The 14363-nt window shown below is 56.6% G+C and overlaps 5 protein-coding genes across 5 annotated transcripts; 2 read left to right on the plus strand and 3 right to left on the minus strand.

Moving 5' to 3' along the window:
* Nucleotides 1–2081: 2081 nt before the first annotated feature.
* On the minus strand, nucleotides 2082–3911 carry KVR01_006077 (uncharacterized protein). The gene is made up of 3 exons (XM_044781513.1): nucleotides 3328–3911; nucleotides 2669–3247; nucleotides 2082–2596 (listed from the first exon to the last, which is right to left on the minus strand). Exons 1-3 carry the CDS (start codon nucleotides 3586–3588, stop codon nucleotides 2162–2164), a joined length of 1275 nt encoding a protein of 424 aa, XP_044644880.1. The 5' UTR covers nucleotides 3589–3911; the 3' UTR covers nucleotides 2082–2161.
* An 861-nt stretch (nucleotides 3912–4772) lies between these two features.
* On the minus strand, nucleotides 4773–8736 carry KVR01_006425 (uncharacterized protein). Its single transcript, XM_044788184.1, has 2 exons — nucleotides 7752–8736; nucleotides 4773–7619 (listed from the first exon to the last, which is right to left on the minus strand). The coding sequence occupies exons 1-2, from the start codon at nucleotides 8280–8282 to the stop codon at nucleotides 6828–6830; spliced, it is 1323 nt and encodes a 440-aa protein (XP_044645228.1). The 5' UTR covers nucleotides 8283–8736; the 3' UTR covers nucleotides 4773–6827.
* Nucleotides 5076–6785, plus strand: KVR01_006111 (uncharacterized protein; the record flags this gene model as incomplete). Its single annotated transcript, XM_044789126.1, has 1 exon — nucleotides 5076–6785. The coding sequence occupies one exon, from the start codon at nucleotides 5076–5078 to the stop codon at nucleotides 6783–6785; it is 1710 nt and encodes a 569-aa protein (XP_044644914.1).
* Nucleotides 8737–8748: 12 nt separating the features above from the next.
* On the minus strand, nucleotides 8749–10428 carry KVR01_005903 (uncharacterized protein). Its single transcript, XM_044793033.1, has 2 exons — nucleotides 9961–10428; nucleotides 8749–9882 (listed from the first exon to the last, which is right to left on the minus strand). The coding sequence occupies exons 1-2, from the start codon at nucleotides 10072–10074 to the stop codon at nucleotides 9076–9078; spliced, it is 921 nt and encodes a 306-aa protein (XP_044644706.1). The 5' UTR covers nucleotides 10075–10428; the 3' UTR covers nucleotides 8749–9075.
* Nucleotides 10429–10756: 328 nt separating this feature from the next.
* On the plus strand, nucleotides 10757–14102 carry KVR01_005927 (uncharacterized protein). The gene is made up of 2 exons (XM_044788268.1): nucleotides 10757–11078; nucleotides 11129–14102. Exons 1-2 carry the CDS (start codon nucleotides 10847–10849, stop codon nucleotides 13828–13830), a joined length of 2934 nt encoding a protein of 977 aa, XP_044644730.1. The 5' UTR covers nucleotides 10757–10846; the 3' UTR covers nucleotides 13831–14102.
* Nucleotides 14103–14363: the final 261 nt, after the last annotated feature.

The raw sequence follows: 14363 nt of genomic DNA on the forward strand, positions 1-14363 counted from the left end.
GATCTCGAACATGGACAGTGACAGCAGTTACAGTCTTCCCATCATGGTTTTTGGCACAAACATGAGCCAAGTGATCCAGGAAAGTTCGGAGTTCTAGATCTTGACGCTCATCTTCAGTCAATTTGGCTCTTTCGCTAGTATCTGGCTGACCCGGCTCTCTCAATCGTGTAATTCGGTAAGTCTTATTCCTATCAATCGAATGCACCGTGGATAGCAAGAGAAGTTTCTTGTAAAAAGCATCGTCTATGCCGCTGTCTGAGGAGGAGCTCATGATAGTGTATAGTGTGTGTGAGCACAAGGTTCGTATCACTGGAAATCTGCGTATCAAAGATCTAATTTGAATCACTGTCCTATGATGGCAAATCGATACATTTTATAACAGAAAACGGATATTCGCAGGGCAAAAAACGGATGGTACAAGGTAACTTTTTAATTTTTTAATTTTTTTAAATAATATCTATAAATATAAATTTTTTAAAAGATTCTTTACTATTTTTTATTATTTAATTAATATTATATATTAAGGATGGGGTTATTAGAAATTATTATTATATTTTTTAATTTTATTTTAATAAAATAATATTTTTCTTTATAATAGTATATAACTATATAAATATTAAAGTTAAACCTTTAAAAATAATACCTTTAAATAGCTTAATTTTTCTACTATATTATAAGGTATTTTTTATTATTTAGAATTAAATCTCTTTTAAAGTTATAGTATAAAGTTTTATTTTTATAAAAAAGTTGCCCTGTACTATCCGTTTTTAGCCCTGTACTATCCGTTTTTAGCCCTGCAAATATCCGTTCTCTTATAACATCCTTAGTTCATCAGAGTCCTCATCTAGCCCTTTATAAGTATTCAGCTACTTCTCTGATCGATTTATGCTCCTTTTATGAAAGCTGAAACTTACTACAGCGAGATATTGTCTTGCAAGGCGTGAGATTTGGAGTCCTTTGATGTCAGCACACTCACAACAGACTTTTGAAAAGGCGCATTGATTAAAATTGTGATATACGGCTCAGGAATATTCTGTGGTGACGACTAGTCATATTGTATTCGAGGTCCGTGACATCCCGACGAACAGATCTTTGTCTCATGGGAAAGGTTAGTGTTTATTGCAAACATTAGAACGAAAATTTCAAACGGGCACTGGCCTGACCCCATAGTCTTCGATTGTCTGTCTAATTTTTATGCCCATGAGGATTGTATACCTAGGTATCACATTTGCATTGTAGACGACTGGATTGATGGCTTTTCACTTCTGTAGAAGCCCGATCTAGATCATCGAAGTTTTCCTGTATTCAATAATTATATAGATGGCCTACGCATGAGTTTGCAAAAGTTACTTCATACTCTACTGGAATGCGATACCCATGACATCCTGAACTTGTGGGTCAACTAACCTCACACCTAGCCCATAATGTCAATCATGCTGCAGTGCAGGAATTGTAAATCATGATCGGCAGACTTCACCCGTAACTGTGAATCAATCCAAGTCTATGGGAGCCGCATGCTGGCGGGAACTTGGATCATGCGCACAGTGTGTTGCTATTTCGGGAATTCAAGGCCGCCAAAGACTCTGCGAGAAGATTTTGGGCGGATGACAGTAAAACGAGACTGGAAACGGTCTCACATGACTTGATTGTGGAAACTGAGGAAATAGAGTCCAAATAGGGCTCTGCTTCGGCTGTATGCTCCTCGGCCACAATACCTGTCTATCAACCATCCGCATAGTCACTGTCAGTAAAATGACGTCCTTGGGAACAGTGTGCTGTCCAATAGCCTCTTCAGGAGAACTATAATAATAATAAGAAAACACTCTGAAAAATGATTACTGATGAACTAAAAATCTAAAGTGCGCGAAACGAAGGGGATCTGGCATGGTATTGAGCTACTTGTGGAGATGCGGCGGCGTTACGGCAAAGAATTTGTGATATGTAAGAATTGGATACTTGTCTTCTTGCAACCAACTTTCACGGAGGTGTGTTCACATAAACCTTGGAAAACATCGGATACTTTCCATGATCCCGGCATAATTTTGTCACTGGATGAACGACAATGTTGAACTGTCACGTAGCGAGTTAGACAGAGTGGCACTATTTCAAACATTGCTGCTATGCCACGGCAACACCATATTGGTCAAACTGCCGAAATGCTTCAAACTCCCTGGAGCTCTTTCAACTTTGCCAATGCCTCTTCCTTATAGGCGTGGAGGTCGATACCAGCGATGAAGCCCCACCTAGGGGCCAGCAGGCCCATCATCTTACCAGGCTCCAAGCCGGCCTCTGGATCTTGCCCACAAAGGATCAACCCAGTTCCCCTGCTGGAGTCAATGACTCTCTGGCACCTCTCTTTCCTGACGGCACTATATGCCTGGAAAGCGTGAGAGATCTCAGACGGGCGTTTGGCGACGCCAAGAAGCGTACCGAGAATCAGCGCGTCCTCAAAGGCCTGGCCGGCACCGGCTCCCTGCCACGGAGTGGTGGCGTGAGCTGCATCGCCGGCGATGCACACTTGGCCGTTGGCGTATGTGCTGGTAGACTTGTGCTCCCACTGCGAATATGCCTGAGGGTCGGGTTGATCGAGTATGAGCTATGCGTCAAGGCAATTCGTCAGCGATTCATAATCAACGAGACCGCTCAGTGGGTATCGAGAACGTCTCACCTCTATCATTCCCTTGCCGATGGGCCCTTGGAGCCAGTCATGCAAGGTTTCCTCCAGAAACTCGCGCGTCAACGCCCTCTTGCGATCTTTTGGGCTATCCTTCTCAACAGCGGATATGACGCACTGCACCTTCGTGCTGTTGTCTAGCACATCATGCATGATGAACGCCCCGTTCCCTGCCCACCCATATTGCCTGTCTTGCTCGAAATACTCCGCTCCAAGCACCTCCTTCGCCTTCTCGAACGGCACCAGGTTCCTGCAGTCCCAGAAGCCAGCAGCAGAAGGGCCCTCGGCATCTGCCTTGTCACTCAACACATGTCGCCTCACTGCACCGAAGATTCCATCAGCGCCAATGACTGCGTGGAAAACCTCCTCTTGGCCGTCACTGAAAGTGACCTTGACAGAGTCCTCACTGGCAGTGGTGATCTTGGAAAGTGCCTTGCTCGCATGAAGCCGGCTGGTGGGGAGAGGAGCAAGGAGTTCGCGGAGGAGCGAAGCACGGTGCACAACCCTCCCAGCCGACTCGGGGTTACCGCCACCGAGGTCCATCATGACAGTTCCCGCATGCGGGCCGGACCCCTAGTTACGGGATAATGTTAGAGCTACGTTCAGCAGTTCGGCCGGGATTGCCGGTCCAGTTTGGCCGCGGGAGGGCTTACCAGGCACAGCCGTGTCGAAGCTTGAACCACGGCACCGGCTTTGTCGAGCAAGGCGCTTGCCTCTGCGGGCCCGAGCACAAGCTTGAGGACCTCCTGGGCCTCGCTGGCGAGCCCGACAGCTGCGCCGCGCTCGGAGAACTCGGGTGCTGATTCGTAAACGTGGACATCTAGGTGGGCATGACGGAGGAGGGCATGCGCAATTGTTGCGCCAGCCAGTCCGCCGCCAATGACGGCAATCCTGATGGATGGTAGTTCTGTCATGTTGTGTCAGTCGTTTTATCGCGAGAGAGAAATGAATGTAAGAGAAGGCTGTAATCCAAAGGAGATCTGGCTTGGCGCTGGGCCCCAATTAAATGCTTTCAAACCTAGGCAGCTGCAAACCCGGAGCTTAGAAGTTAATCCTTCCAACAGGACTGTGATAAATTGATAAGGGAATGCTTAATGTGACTGTTGGTCCTTTGCATTGGGCGCTAAGGTCAAGTTTGGAAGGGGAAATGTGCGATCATGCAGTTGGTTCTTAGCTCGCTCCGGCAAAACGCTGGCACGACCCACGGCTCCGTTTTTGCCCTGGAAGTGGAGGCTACCGGTCTGATAGCCGGCAATAGTAGGGCACGATCACTTGCTATCTGGGTATTGGGTTGGGAGGGAGGTCTAGTGAATGAATTTCTCTCTTGTGTGCGGGCCACAGGGATTATACATGTACTAGTGTAGTAAATAGAGAATCATTACAGTTAATACTGCCTACCTTGAACCTAGGCGGGTAATTGCCCTGCCTTCTGTGCGATAATAACAATCCAGTTTCTATGATTACATTTTTGTAAATACCTGCTCCTTTCGAACAACCTACAATTAACTATTCATTTTGAATTAAGCTGTGTGGGATGATTTCGTCTGGGGAGTGTGAATGACCAGGTATTCAACAGCACCAGACTCAAGCTATATGGCATGGCGGTCCATAAGGATGTCGTGGTCCTTAGGGTGTAGTGGAGTCACGATTTCAGTGTGCCACATCAAGGGCGTTGTTAGAGGAGCAAGGTCTGTGGTAACACTTTCTGTTAACTCCCCGAGGGTCATTTGATGCCTTTCGCAAGTGGATCGATGGTTCTGAAGACACAGCACTGCAACCACGGACGACTGGGCTTCAACCAATGTATTCCTTGTGGCATCCTCATTGACTGGCAGCAGTGGGTGATGTGTGTATGTATCATCGGGCAGTGACCTCATGCTTCAAAAGTGCCCCCCCCCACCCCCCCCCAAAAAAAAAGAAAATGCCAAAAAGAAATTCCATGGTATTTGTACGAACTGTCAAACCCAACGATATAGCTTTGAACTTGGAACCTTTGACTTGCGACGTGTAAGTTATTATCGTCATTACACAATGTCTCCTCCAAGGGTTCCAACTCGTGTGTTGCCTCTAGTGCGTCTATTCTACATACGCCGATAGGATCGAAGCTGGATTCATATACAAAACGAACCAGGCCATCGATTCTGTAGAGTCTCACCAATCACCAACACTGCCTACCGGAAGTAATGAAGGGGACAGGTAGAATTGTTGTTCCGCCCCAATGTCCTAGTCTGTTTCGTACAACGAACTTGTGTCACCTCAAGGTTAGGCTGGCTGCAAGGGCGTTGGTTGCTAGCACACCTGCAGGAAGCCCCTCCCGTTCGTTCTGCCGCAGCCACCGATGATCTTCCTCCTGATCCAACCGCCGGCAACACACCACCAGCTCGGGGGTTCACAACCAACGATGGACATCATCAAGCGGCTCTTCTCGCTCTTCAAGTCCATCAAGACGGCAGTCTCCATCCTCCGCGACCTCTCCAATGACTGGTCCCAGGTCGTGGCCCGCATGAAGGCGGCGCCGGGGTTCCCACCCGCCAACCCGACCCTCTCGCAGTGGCAGGACAGCCCGCCCTTCCCGGAGCTAGTCAACATCCAGACGCCGGGCGGCCCACCGCCGACGGCCGACATGGTCATCATCGGCTCGGGCATCAGCGGCGTGGCCGTCGCCCGCACCGTGCTCCACGAGCTGCGGCGCAAGGGCAAGGACAGGGACAGGGACACGCGCGTCGTGGTCCTCGAGGCCCGCGAGCTGTGCTCGGGCGCCACGGGCCGCAACGGCGGGCACATCAAGGCCAGCGCGCACGAGGCCTTCCACGGCATGGTGCACAAGCAGGGGCTCGCCCCCGACCGCGCGGGCCGCCTCTGCGCCTTCATGCTGGGCCACCTCGACGTGCTGGTCGGGCTCGCCCCCGACCGCGCGGGCCGCCTCTGCGCCTTCATGCTGGGCCACCTCGACGTGCTGGTCGGGCTCGCGCGCGCCGAGGGCATCGAGGGCCTGGCCGAGTGCAGGCGCGTCGAGACGGTGGACTTTGCGGTCGACGCCGAGACGGACGCCCGGATCAAGGCGCAGGTGGACGAGTTCAGGCCGCACGCGCCCGCCGGGTTCGAGATGGCCTCCCACACGGCGGCGCAGGCGCGCGAGCGGTTCGGCGTCAACGGGCGCGTCGCCGGCGCCGTGTCGTACCCCGCCGGCGCGCTGAGCCCGTACCGGCTCGTCACGGCGCTGTGGAGGAGGCTGCTGGATGAGTTCCCCGGGGTGCTGGCCGTCGAGACCGGGACCACGGTGGAGGAGGTGCTGGCCGACGAGCAGGGCGCCCCGCCCTCCGCCTCCAAGCTGGAGGAGGAGGAGGCTGGCTCGTTTCCTTACGCCGTCGTCACCAGCAGGGGGAGGATCCTCGCCCGCCACGTCGTCCACGCCACGAATGCCCACACCTCACAGCTCGTCCCGGGGCTGAGGGGCAAGGGGACGTCGGGCCTGTGCCATATGACGGCCCAGAGGGCGGCCGACTACTTCCCCGACAAGGACGGCGGCCGTTCGTGGTCTGTCATCTTCGGGCAGGGGTTCGACTACGTGACGCAGAGGCCGACGGGGGAGCTGATGATCGGGGGCGGCTTCTTCCAGGGCCCCAAGCAGGGCATGGAGATGCTGGGCGCCTACGACGACACCAGGCTCGACGCCCTGACGCTCATGCACCTGGAGGGTGTCATCCCTACCATCTTCGACCCAGGCCACGACGCCAAAGGGCAGGGGCAGGGCGCACGGGTGATCAGGGCCTGGTCCGGCGCCATAGGCATCGTCCCTGACATGCGGCCGCTCGTGGGCCGGCTCGACCCGAGGATCACGTCGAGGAAGGTCAGGCAGGGCCCGGGGGGCGACGGCAAGGTGCCGCCGGGCGAGTGGATCTCGGCCTACTTCTGCGGCGACGGCATGGTCTGGGCATGGCTCTGCGGCGCCGCGCTCGGCGTCATGCTCGCGGGCAGCGAGGACGAGGACCTGCCCGCAGAGCCCGGCCGGCCCGCGGGCAGGCTGGCGGACTGGTTCCCCCCGGAGTTGTATGCTACCTGGGAGAGGGTGAAGGGCCTGGACGCCGTCGACCTGGCCGATGCGCTCTGAAGATGATGTTCAATTTTGTATCAACCTTAGGTACCTTTATTATTAGTACGGCAGTGGCTCGAGGCTTAACCCTTCGACAGAGAACCTGAACGAGTCATTCCTCGAGTAGCTCCCACCCGCGTCCAGATCCAGCCTGCCCCTGATGCAGTCCTTGAGATCAACATCCGCATAGATGATGCCAGTGTCGTCCTCCCACTGCGGGCCGGCGAGGACCTCTCCGAATGGGTCGGTGATACACGACCCGCCCCGGGAGACAAACTTGCCACCACCGGCGGTCTTCCTGACGGCCTCAGCGCCGCCGCGGGCCCCATTAGTCGCAGCCGGGGCCGACTCCGACTCCCCGCCACCCTCGGCACCACACAGCACGATCTCGTTCCCGTCCTCGTCGAACACGCTCGGCCGCCTGGCCTTGGGGCCCTTCCCGGCGCCGCCCGGGGCGCCGTGCGCAGGGAGCGCGATCTCGAAGCCCTCCTCGGTGACACACGAGCTGCGCCGCTCGCGCCCGTACGGCGCCCCGTCGGCGGCGATGGCGATGGCGGACCCTCCTGCCGGTGCTGCCGGTGCCTCGCGCACGCACATGTTGGAGCTCAGCACGAAGCAGCGGCCCTCGATGCCGATGGTGCGCATGAGCGGGGCCCACGCGTCGCGGCCGTCGGCGGTCGGCGCGAGGTACAGGTTGACGTTCTGGGCGTAGAGCGACTGCCGCAGCAGCGGCATGTAGTTCTCCCAGCAGATGGCGGCCGCCATGTTGACCCTGACGCCGCGGATCACGGTGCTGACCGCCTTGAGGGTCCTGGGGGAGCCCTGGGCCCATATCAGGCGCTCGCACGCCGTCTTTTGTTGGCGGGTGGTGTGTGTCAGTACCTAACTTACATATATAGCTTGTACGGTAGGGAGAGGAAAGCAGAGCACCCTATATATATATATATATATATATATATAAAGACGGAGCTGAGGGGCACTCACAGGCATGACCTTCCTCCTCTTCCCGATGACGCCCTTCCTGGGGCAGACATAAACAACAGAGCAGTACAGCGACCCGCCCGCCTTCTCGATCAGACCGGTGACGAGGAACACGCCCGTCTCAGCAGCAATAGCCTCGAGCTCCTCCCTCGTGCCGTCGCCCCGCGCCGGCCCCCCGCCCTCGCCGTCATTGACGGCCCCGAGCCGCCGGGCGACCCAGTCCTCCCCCGCGCCGGCGCCCTCGCCCGCCGTGTCGCCCAGGTCGACGGCGCCCTCAAAGTACCGCACGAACTCGTCCCTGCCCCCGGCGCTGCGCGACCCGACCACGCACCCGAAGCTGGTCCCGCGCGGGTAGCCGCCCAGGTACGCCTCGGGCAGCAGCAGCATGTCCGCGGCGTGGTCGCGGGCCGCGCGCGTGGCGATCTGCCGCAGCTGGGCCAGCGTCGCGGCCGTGGTGGCCTGCGTGGAGGGGGACGAGGTCGCCAGGCGGATCTTGCCGGGGGCTACTGCTGGTGGTGGTGGTGGGGATGCCATGGTGGGTTTGATGCGTGGGCTGTGAGTTTGTTTTGGGTTGTTGTTGGGGGGGGGGGGGGTTGGGTTAACAAGGGAGATAGATCTTATATTATATCAGTCAGTCAGTCAGTGGCTGCGGGTTGGAGATGTTATGACGGCGTTTGACGGTGTTTGACTGTTGGTAATCGAAGGGCAACTTGGGGTGGTGTGATGCCGATACCGGTGGTGTACCCTGGTGACTAGTATGCTGTGACTCTCAGAGGACGTAAAACAGCAACAATACGTCGGCAAGAGGCTGTCCCTGGAGGGTTGAAAGTGAGATGTATCCGCCCAGCCGGATCGTCGTCAGATGGGCCGACGATGGTGTTGTACTCGGGCTCAAGTGCTGCTACCCCGCATGCGAACGAACCTCTGAGCGTCGACGGATTGGGGTTCTTTCTTGCGTCCATGGGCACAGGGGACAAGCTTTCAAAGCCCGCATGGAGAATAAATTACGGCGCTTCACGCCTAGAATGTCAATTTCTTCCTATGGGTGCTGGGTATCGATTCCGTCCATTCCATCCGTAAGTCATCATCAAAAGTAATCAAAGCCCCGTCCAGATAACACACAAAACCCGTAAAACTCCTGGTGGTGTCCGCCCAAACCATGCCTAGTGCCTTTGTTCCTGTGCATGGACCAGATGGTGTCCTTGCCGTCCCTCTCATGCGCCTGACAGGGCAGTGATGCCGTCCAGAGAGCTTGCGCCCGCACGCTCGCCACCCGTACGAGGGGGGCCCTCTTCTAGTTCCTGTGGGTTGTCCCTGTGGGTTGTCCTCAGGATTCGCTTGCGACGGGTATGGCCCCGCCCCCGACGCTCCCGCTCAGGCTGTCGGCCCGTCCATGCCCGAGGGCCAGGCCGCTCACCGACCGCTCCGCGATGGACCTGGCCGTGGTCAGGCCGGGGCTCGTCGGCTGCCCGTCGAGGTTGGCGCTCAGCACGGACAGGGGCAGCGACTCGCGGCTGCCGCCGAACTGCGACGCTGGCGGCAGGGCGCGCACCGACGCGTGGTCGTAGTCCGTGTCCCAGGAGCGCCGCCTACGGCGTTGGGTGGACGAGGCCAGCGTCAGGATGGAGATGTTGTCGCTCAGCAGGTTGTTGGCGATGATCGCGCTGTACGTGGCGGGGCGGTACGCGCTCCGCCTGTTTCGGTCGCCGTCGCTCGCCGGCATCGCCGTCACCAGGGCCTCGGGCTGCGTGTACTGCACCGCCTGGTGCTGGTGCTGCTGCGGGCGCGTGGCCGCCGGGGCGGTGGTGTTTGCGGGCACGGCCAGCCCGTTGGCCATGTTCGTCTGCATCGTCGACAGCGTCGTCGCCACGGACCGGGCGGACGGCGCAGGCGACGAGAAGGTGCTGTCGGGCCTGCGCGGGTCGGTGGCTGTGATGTTGGTCCCGGCGAAGGATGTGCCGCCGTAGGACGGGGCAGTCGTCGGTGGTCGGCCCTCGACGTCGCCGTCGCCGTCGGCATCGCCTTCGGGCTCGGTGGATCGCCTGCCCTCGCTCGTGGACTGCATCGACTGCCTGCTTAGCTCCTCGGCGGAGTGGACGACCAGCTCGGGGTCGGTGCTGCTCTCGACGGTCGACTGGGCATAGTCAATGGACTGCGATTCTCGTTGCCGATGACTCGCGGATGGTGGTGGGAGCCCATGCCGGGAACTGACATGGCCTGACTGTGGGTAGGGGTTGTTTGGGCCCTTGGTGCGCTTCATCTTCTGATTCAGCCGTTTGACCCAGCTGGTAAAGGGTTTACGACGATCGGTGGGCGCCATGGCCATGGTTGCAGGCGGGGCGACGGGCGAGGGTCGGCGGAACGAACGGATGTGTCAGAAAAAGAGAGAAAGGAAGAAAAGAAAAAGGGGAGGGGGGGTAAGGGAGCGAGCGTTTGGAGTTGGTTCTGTGCTGGGAAAACGAGTGATCGAAAAGGAAAGGAGACGGTCGGATCGTCGAAGCTGTTGGTTGAACGAGGACGAGACGGCGGATGGCTTGGGCGCAAACGGGCAAGTGGAATGGGGATGGTCCTTGAAGTGGTGGTGGTTCCCGATTGTGGTAGCCTGGCTGCCTGGGAATCAATTGGCAGCTGGGAGTCAGGGAGGAATTCCCGGGGAAGCAGCCCAAAAGGCCATCATCCCGACAGGGAAGGGCTATCTAATCCAGCCAGCTCAGGCCGCATCAGGCGCCGTCAGGCGGTTGGGCGACCTCTGTCTGGCGCTCAGGGCGCTCTGACCCTGCGAGCAGGCGAACAGGCAGACAGGGCGAACAGGGCGAGCTGAACAGACGGGGGGCCAGCGACCAGGGGGATCCCACCAGGCCAGCCCTGTGACGTATTGCCCGCCTTGTCCTTACGGATACGGTAGGGAGATACGGTGCTGGTGGGTACTGCGTCCGTGCCCCCTGCTGATTACCTCATCCACAGAACGACATGGTCCTGCTGCTTTGTCTCTTGGGCCACGGGAAGTAGCGACACCAGCGGGGAGATCCCTCACAGAAGAGTCTTTTTTTAGCCCAACGACTGTCCAGCAAGATCGCCTCCGAGATGTGCAGCCGGCCATGTCCATCAAGCCGCTGCCGACGGACGTCGTGGCCCAGATCAAGTCGTCCGTCGTCATCACATCCCTGAACAACGTGATCTGTGGGCTCATCACGAACTCGCTTGACGCTGAGGCCACCCGCATCAACCTGACCGTCGACTACGCCCGCGGAAACTGCTCTATAGAAGACAATGGAATAGGGTTACCGCCATCCGAATTCCGCGACGACGGAGGGCTGGGCCATCTGCACTGTAGGTGAGAGCCTGCACACAATAATGCGATGTCTCTAACATGGCGTAAGATACGTCCAAATATCCACCACGTCCGGATATCCACGGCAGACATGGCATCTTCTTAGCGTCCGTCGCCTCTTTGTCCTTGCTCTCCCTGGCGTCCCACCATCGAGATTACCACTCGCACAACTCGCTGAGCATTCACAACTCCAAAGTCTTGGCTCGCCATCTGCCGTGTCCTCCCGAGCAAAGGGTTCTCACCTTCAACCATGGCACCCGTGTCACCGTGAGAGACTTATTTGGCTCAATGCCAGTTCGGGTCAAGTATCGCGCTCTACAAGGCGACAAATACTCCTTCAGCAGGGACTGGGACCGGCTGCTTTCCGACCTAGTCGCTCTACTGCTTTTCTGGCCTGGGGAGGCATCTGTGTCGATTCGCGAAGTCTCTAGTCGGCAGAGCTTGACTTTAAGAACTGACTCTCGAGCAAGAACCTGGATCAATAATGGCTGTCGTCTGCTGCACCAGGCGTCTTTGTGCAACAGCCCTGATGCGAGCGACTGGGTCCCCATCGGAGCGTCTACGCCAAGATTGTCCATAGACGGGTATGTCTGCCGCGAGCCGGTTGCCACAAAACGCGTCCAGTTCATCAGTCTCGGCATCGAGCCGCTCACCAACGAGTCTCGGTCTAACGTGCTTTTCGAAGAGGTGAACAGGGTCTTTGCAGACTCTGCCTTCGGGGCCGTTGATACTGAAACTGACTCGGGTGGTGAGCGCAAGAAGCCCAAGATGGATGGCTTCACCGGGAGGGAGCTCAAAGTCAGAAAAGGCGTGGACAGGTGGCCAATGTTCTTCGTGAAGATTACTGCTACATCCTCAGCAACGAAGGAGTCTCTGCATGTGGAGGACGTTCTCGATGACCGGCGACCCGATCTCGCATTGATCACAGACCTTCTGAAGGCCATGTTCTACGAGTTTTTGAAGAAGAACCACTGTCGGCCTAAGACTGTTAATCTATCAGTAAAAGAGAAGCGTTCTCGCAGCGAGCAAAATCAAAAGTCCAATCAGAGATTGATGAAAGGGGGGTCCAGATCAAAAGCTGATTCCAAGACTGTGTCGAGTCCGATGGAAAAGCCCGTCAGGAGTACCCGGAAGCTCGAGACTCCCGAGAGCAGACCCGAGTCACCATTTGATGGGTGGTCGCGAATCAAGTCTGGCCGGACACTCCCTACCTTCAAAGAGGCCAAGCAGCCTTATATACATTCGCAGTCTCTGCTTATGAGCTCCACTACTAGAAGCCATGATGCACACGATGCGAGCAACTCCAAGCCGTCCGAATATCCCATGTCACAGCCTTCACGATCCCCATTATACGACGCTAACGGCAAACTCACACGGAAACCCTTTGAGGACATTGACCCCAAGCAGTTGAGAGGAAGGAGTCTATCTCAAGTGCCAACTCCACAGAAAAAAGCCACCGAAGGCTTAACAAGATTTTCGGAACAGTCTGCTGAAGATAGACCAATCGAGTGGATCAACCCTGTCACCAAATTGGCAACCCTTATCGATCCTAGGACTGGATTTGTGATGCCTCCTAAAGCATTGACACTTAGCAGATGGGCCGCGAGACAGCTTACTCACAGTGGCAACACCATCCAGAGCGACCCCACGGCTACGAGCGACACTACATCCTGGGTCAGAGACCTGGCAAACAACTGGGAGAATCCGGTTTTCCCGCAGACAGAACGTCCGATACCAAAATTGCCAGATGTACCAGATGTTCTTGACATTGACGTCAAAGCAGGTGGCCGTCACGGGCTTCCCGCGATCAGCATGGGGTCGCATCACGAAGCGACTGCCATGGGACTTCAAGGGCGGATATCGAGGGCCGGCCTTTGCAGAGCTGAACTGGTGGCACAGGTTGACAACAAGTTCATCCTCGTGAAATTGCCACTTGATCAGGTCAACAAAAATCAAACAAACCCGCAGGCGTTGTCTGCCTCATCGTCTATGGTCTTGATCGACCAGCATGCTGCCGACGAGCGCTGCCGCGTCGAAGGCCTCATGAACGACTATTTCGTCTACAATGCGAGCTGCAAGACTTGGGAGGCAGTCACAGAACTCCTTCCAAAGCCCCTGGTTTTTGAGCTCTCGGGGCCGGACAGAGACGTTCTCTGCCAAAGTCAGGCCCACTTTGCCCACTGGGGGATATGCTACGACGTAGAGACTCCTGGTCCTGGCCGGAGCCTCGCAAGCAAGAATCCCGAGACCACGGAGGCTGTTCGCAAAGCCAGAGTCGCCGTGCGGAGCCTCCCTCCCGCCATCTTGGAAAGATGCAGGACGGAACCGGGGCTCCTCTCGAACCTGATCAGGACGGAGGCGTGGAGACTGAACGACGAGCCGGGACCGGCCCGACAACCGCGACCAAGGCCCGCACCGGCCGGAGAGGCCGGGGGAAACAGCCCGGCCTGGGTGTCGCTCTTCCACGGGTGCCCGCAGGGGATCACCGAGCTCATCAACTCGCGGTCCTGCAGGAGCGCCATCATGTTCAACGACGCGCTGACGCGGGACCAGTGCGCGGACCTCCTGGGGAGGCTGGTCCGGTGTGCGTTCCCCTTCCAGTGTGCCCACGGGCGGCCGTCGATGGTGCCGCTGGTGGACCTGGGCGGGGCCATGAGCCATGGCATGGGGGATGGGACGGGGGTCGGCGAGGCTGGCTTTGGGCGGGAGTTTAAGCTGTGGAAGGGGAGGAGAGCTGGCCGGTCGGCATGAGGTATCGGACGTCGCTGTTGCCCGAGATGAGCTTGGCTTGAGCTACTCCAGGCCACTTTTGGTGGGATGACTTGCTGTAGACCAATATTTTAGACCTTTCAAAGCGTAAGGAGGATGTTCGTGTAGCCCTTTTTGGAGGCTTGTACAACTTTTCTGAGTTCCTTGACTACTTAAAAGCTACGTCTTCCCTAAGGTACACTTCACGATTTTGAGGAACAAAAAGGGGCGGGCTGGTCCTCTGGGTTCGTGTCGTGCCTACTGGCCCTCCTCGCGGCCCAGCGCTCTGCTAGTCCTAGAGCTTTTTTCTTCTTCTTTCCAGATTGTAGCAGATTTGAAAAAAGGCATTTAGTTTCAGCGGGTCTAAATTGTGTAAGAATTCAAAACGGGTTGGACGTCCGCCTTCGTAAAGAACAACCTTGTGCAGGATGGAAAGGCAGGCGAGAAATTCGCAAAGGCATTTTCGCTCCTTGTCTCTTTTTCTATCTACAATGAGATGTAGCTGTGTCACAGTCAGCCAAGAGAAAAATGGATGC

Source organism: Diaporthe batatas (assembly GCF_019321695.1).
Source record: "Diaporthe batatas strain CRI 302-4 chromosome Unknown Contig00006, whole genome shotgun sequence".
Classification (NCBI taxonomy): Eukaryota; Fungi; Ascomycota; class Sordariomycetes; order Diaporthales; family Diaporthaceae; genus Diaporthe; species Diaporthe batatas.

Excerpts from the sequence above, each read along its gene's own strand:
- KVR01_006077 (XM_044781513.1), bottom strand. The coding sequence starts at position 3,588 with ATGACAGAACTACCATCCATCAGGATTGCCGTCATTGGCGGCGGACTG. Across the intron at positions 3,248-3,327 it reads CTTCGACACGGCTGTGCCTG|GGGTCCGGCCCGCATGCGGG; the intron begins GTAAGCCCTCCC and ends TCCCGTAACTAG. Across the intron at positions 2,597-2,668 it reads TCGGCAAGGGAATGATAGAG|CTCATACTCGATCAACCCGA; the intron begins GTGAGACGTTCT and ends CTTGACGCATAG.
- KVR01_006425 (XM_044788184.1), bottom strand. The coding sequence starts at position 8,282 with ATGGCATCCCCACCACCACCACCAGCAGTAGCCCCCGGCAAGATCCGC. Across the intron at positions 7,620-7,751 it reads AGAGGAGGAAGGTCATGCCT|ACGGCGTGCGAGCGCCTGAT; the intron begins GTGAGTGCCCCT and ends CGCCAACAAAAG.
- KVR01_005903 (XM_044793033.1), bottom strand. The coding sequence starts at position 10,074 with ATGGCCATGGCGCCCACCGATCGTCGTAAACCCTTTACCAGCTGGGTC. Across the intron at positions 9,883-9,960 it reads CCTACCCACAGTCAGGCCAT|TCGACCGTCGAGAGCAGCAC; the intron begins GTCAGTTCCCGG and ends GACTATGCCCAG.
- KVR01_005927 (XM_044788268.1), top strand. The coding sequence starts at position 10,847 with ATGTCCATCAAGCCGCTGCCGACGGACGTCGTGGCCCAGATCAAGTCG. Across the intron at positions 11,079-11,128 it reads AGGGCTGGGCCATCTGCACT|ATACGTCCAAATATCCACCA; the intron begins GTAGGTGAGAGC and ends ACATGGCGTAAG.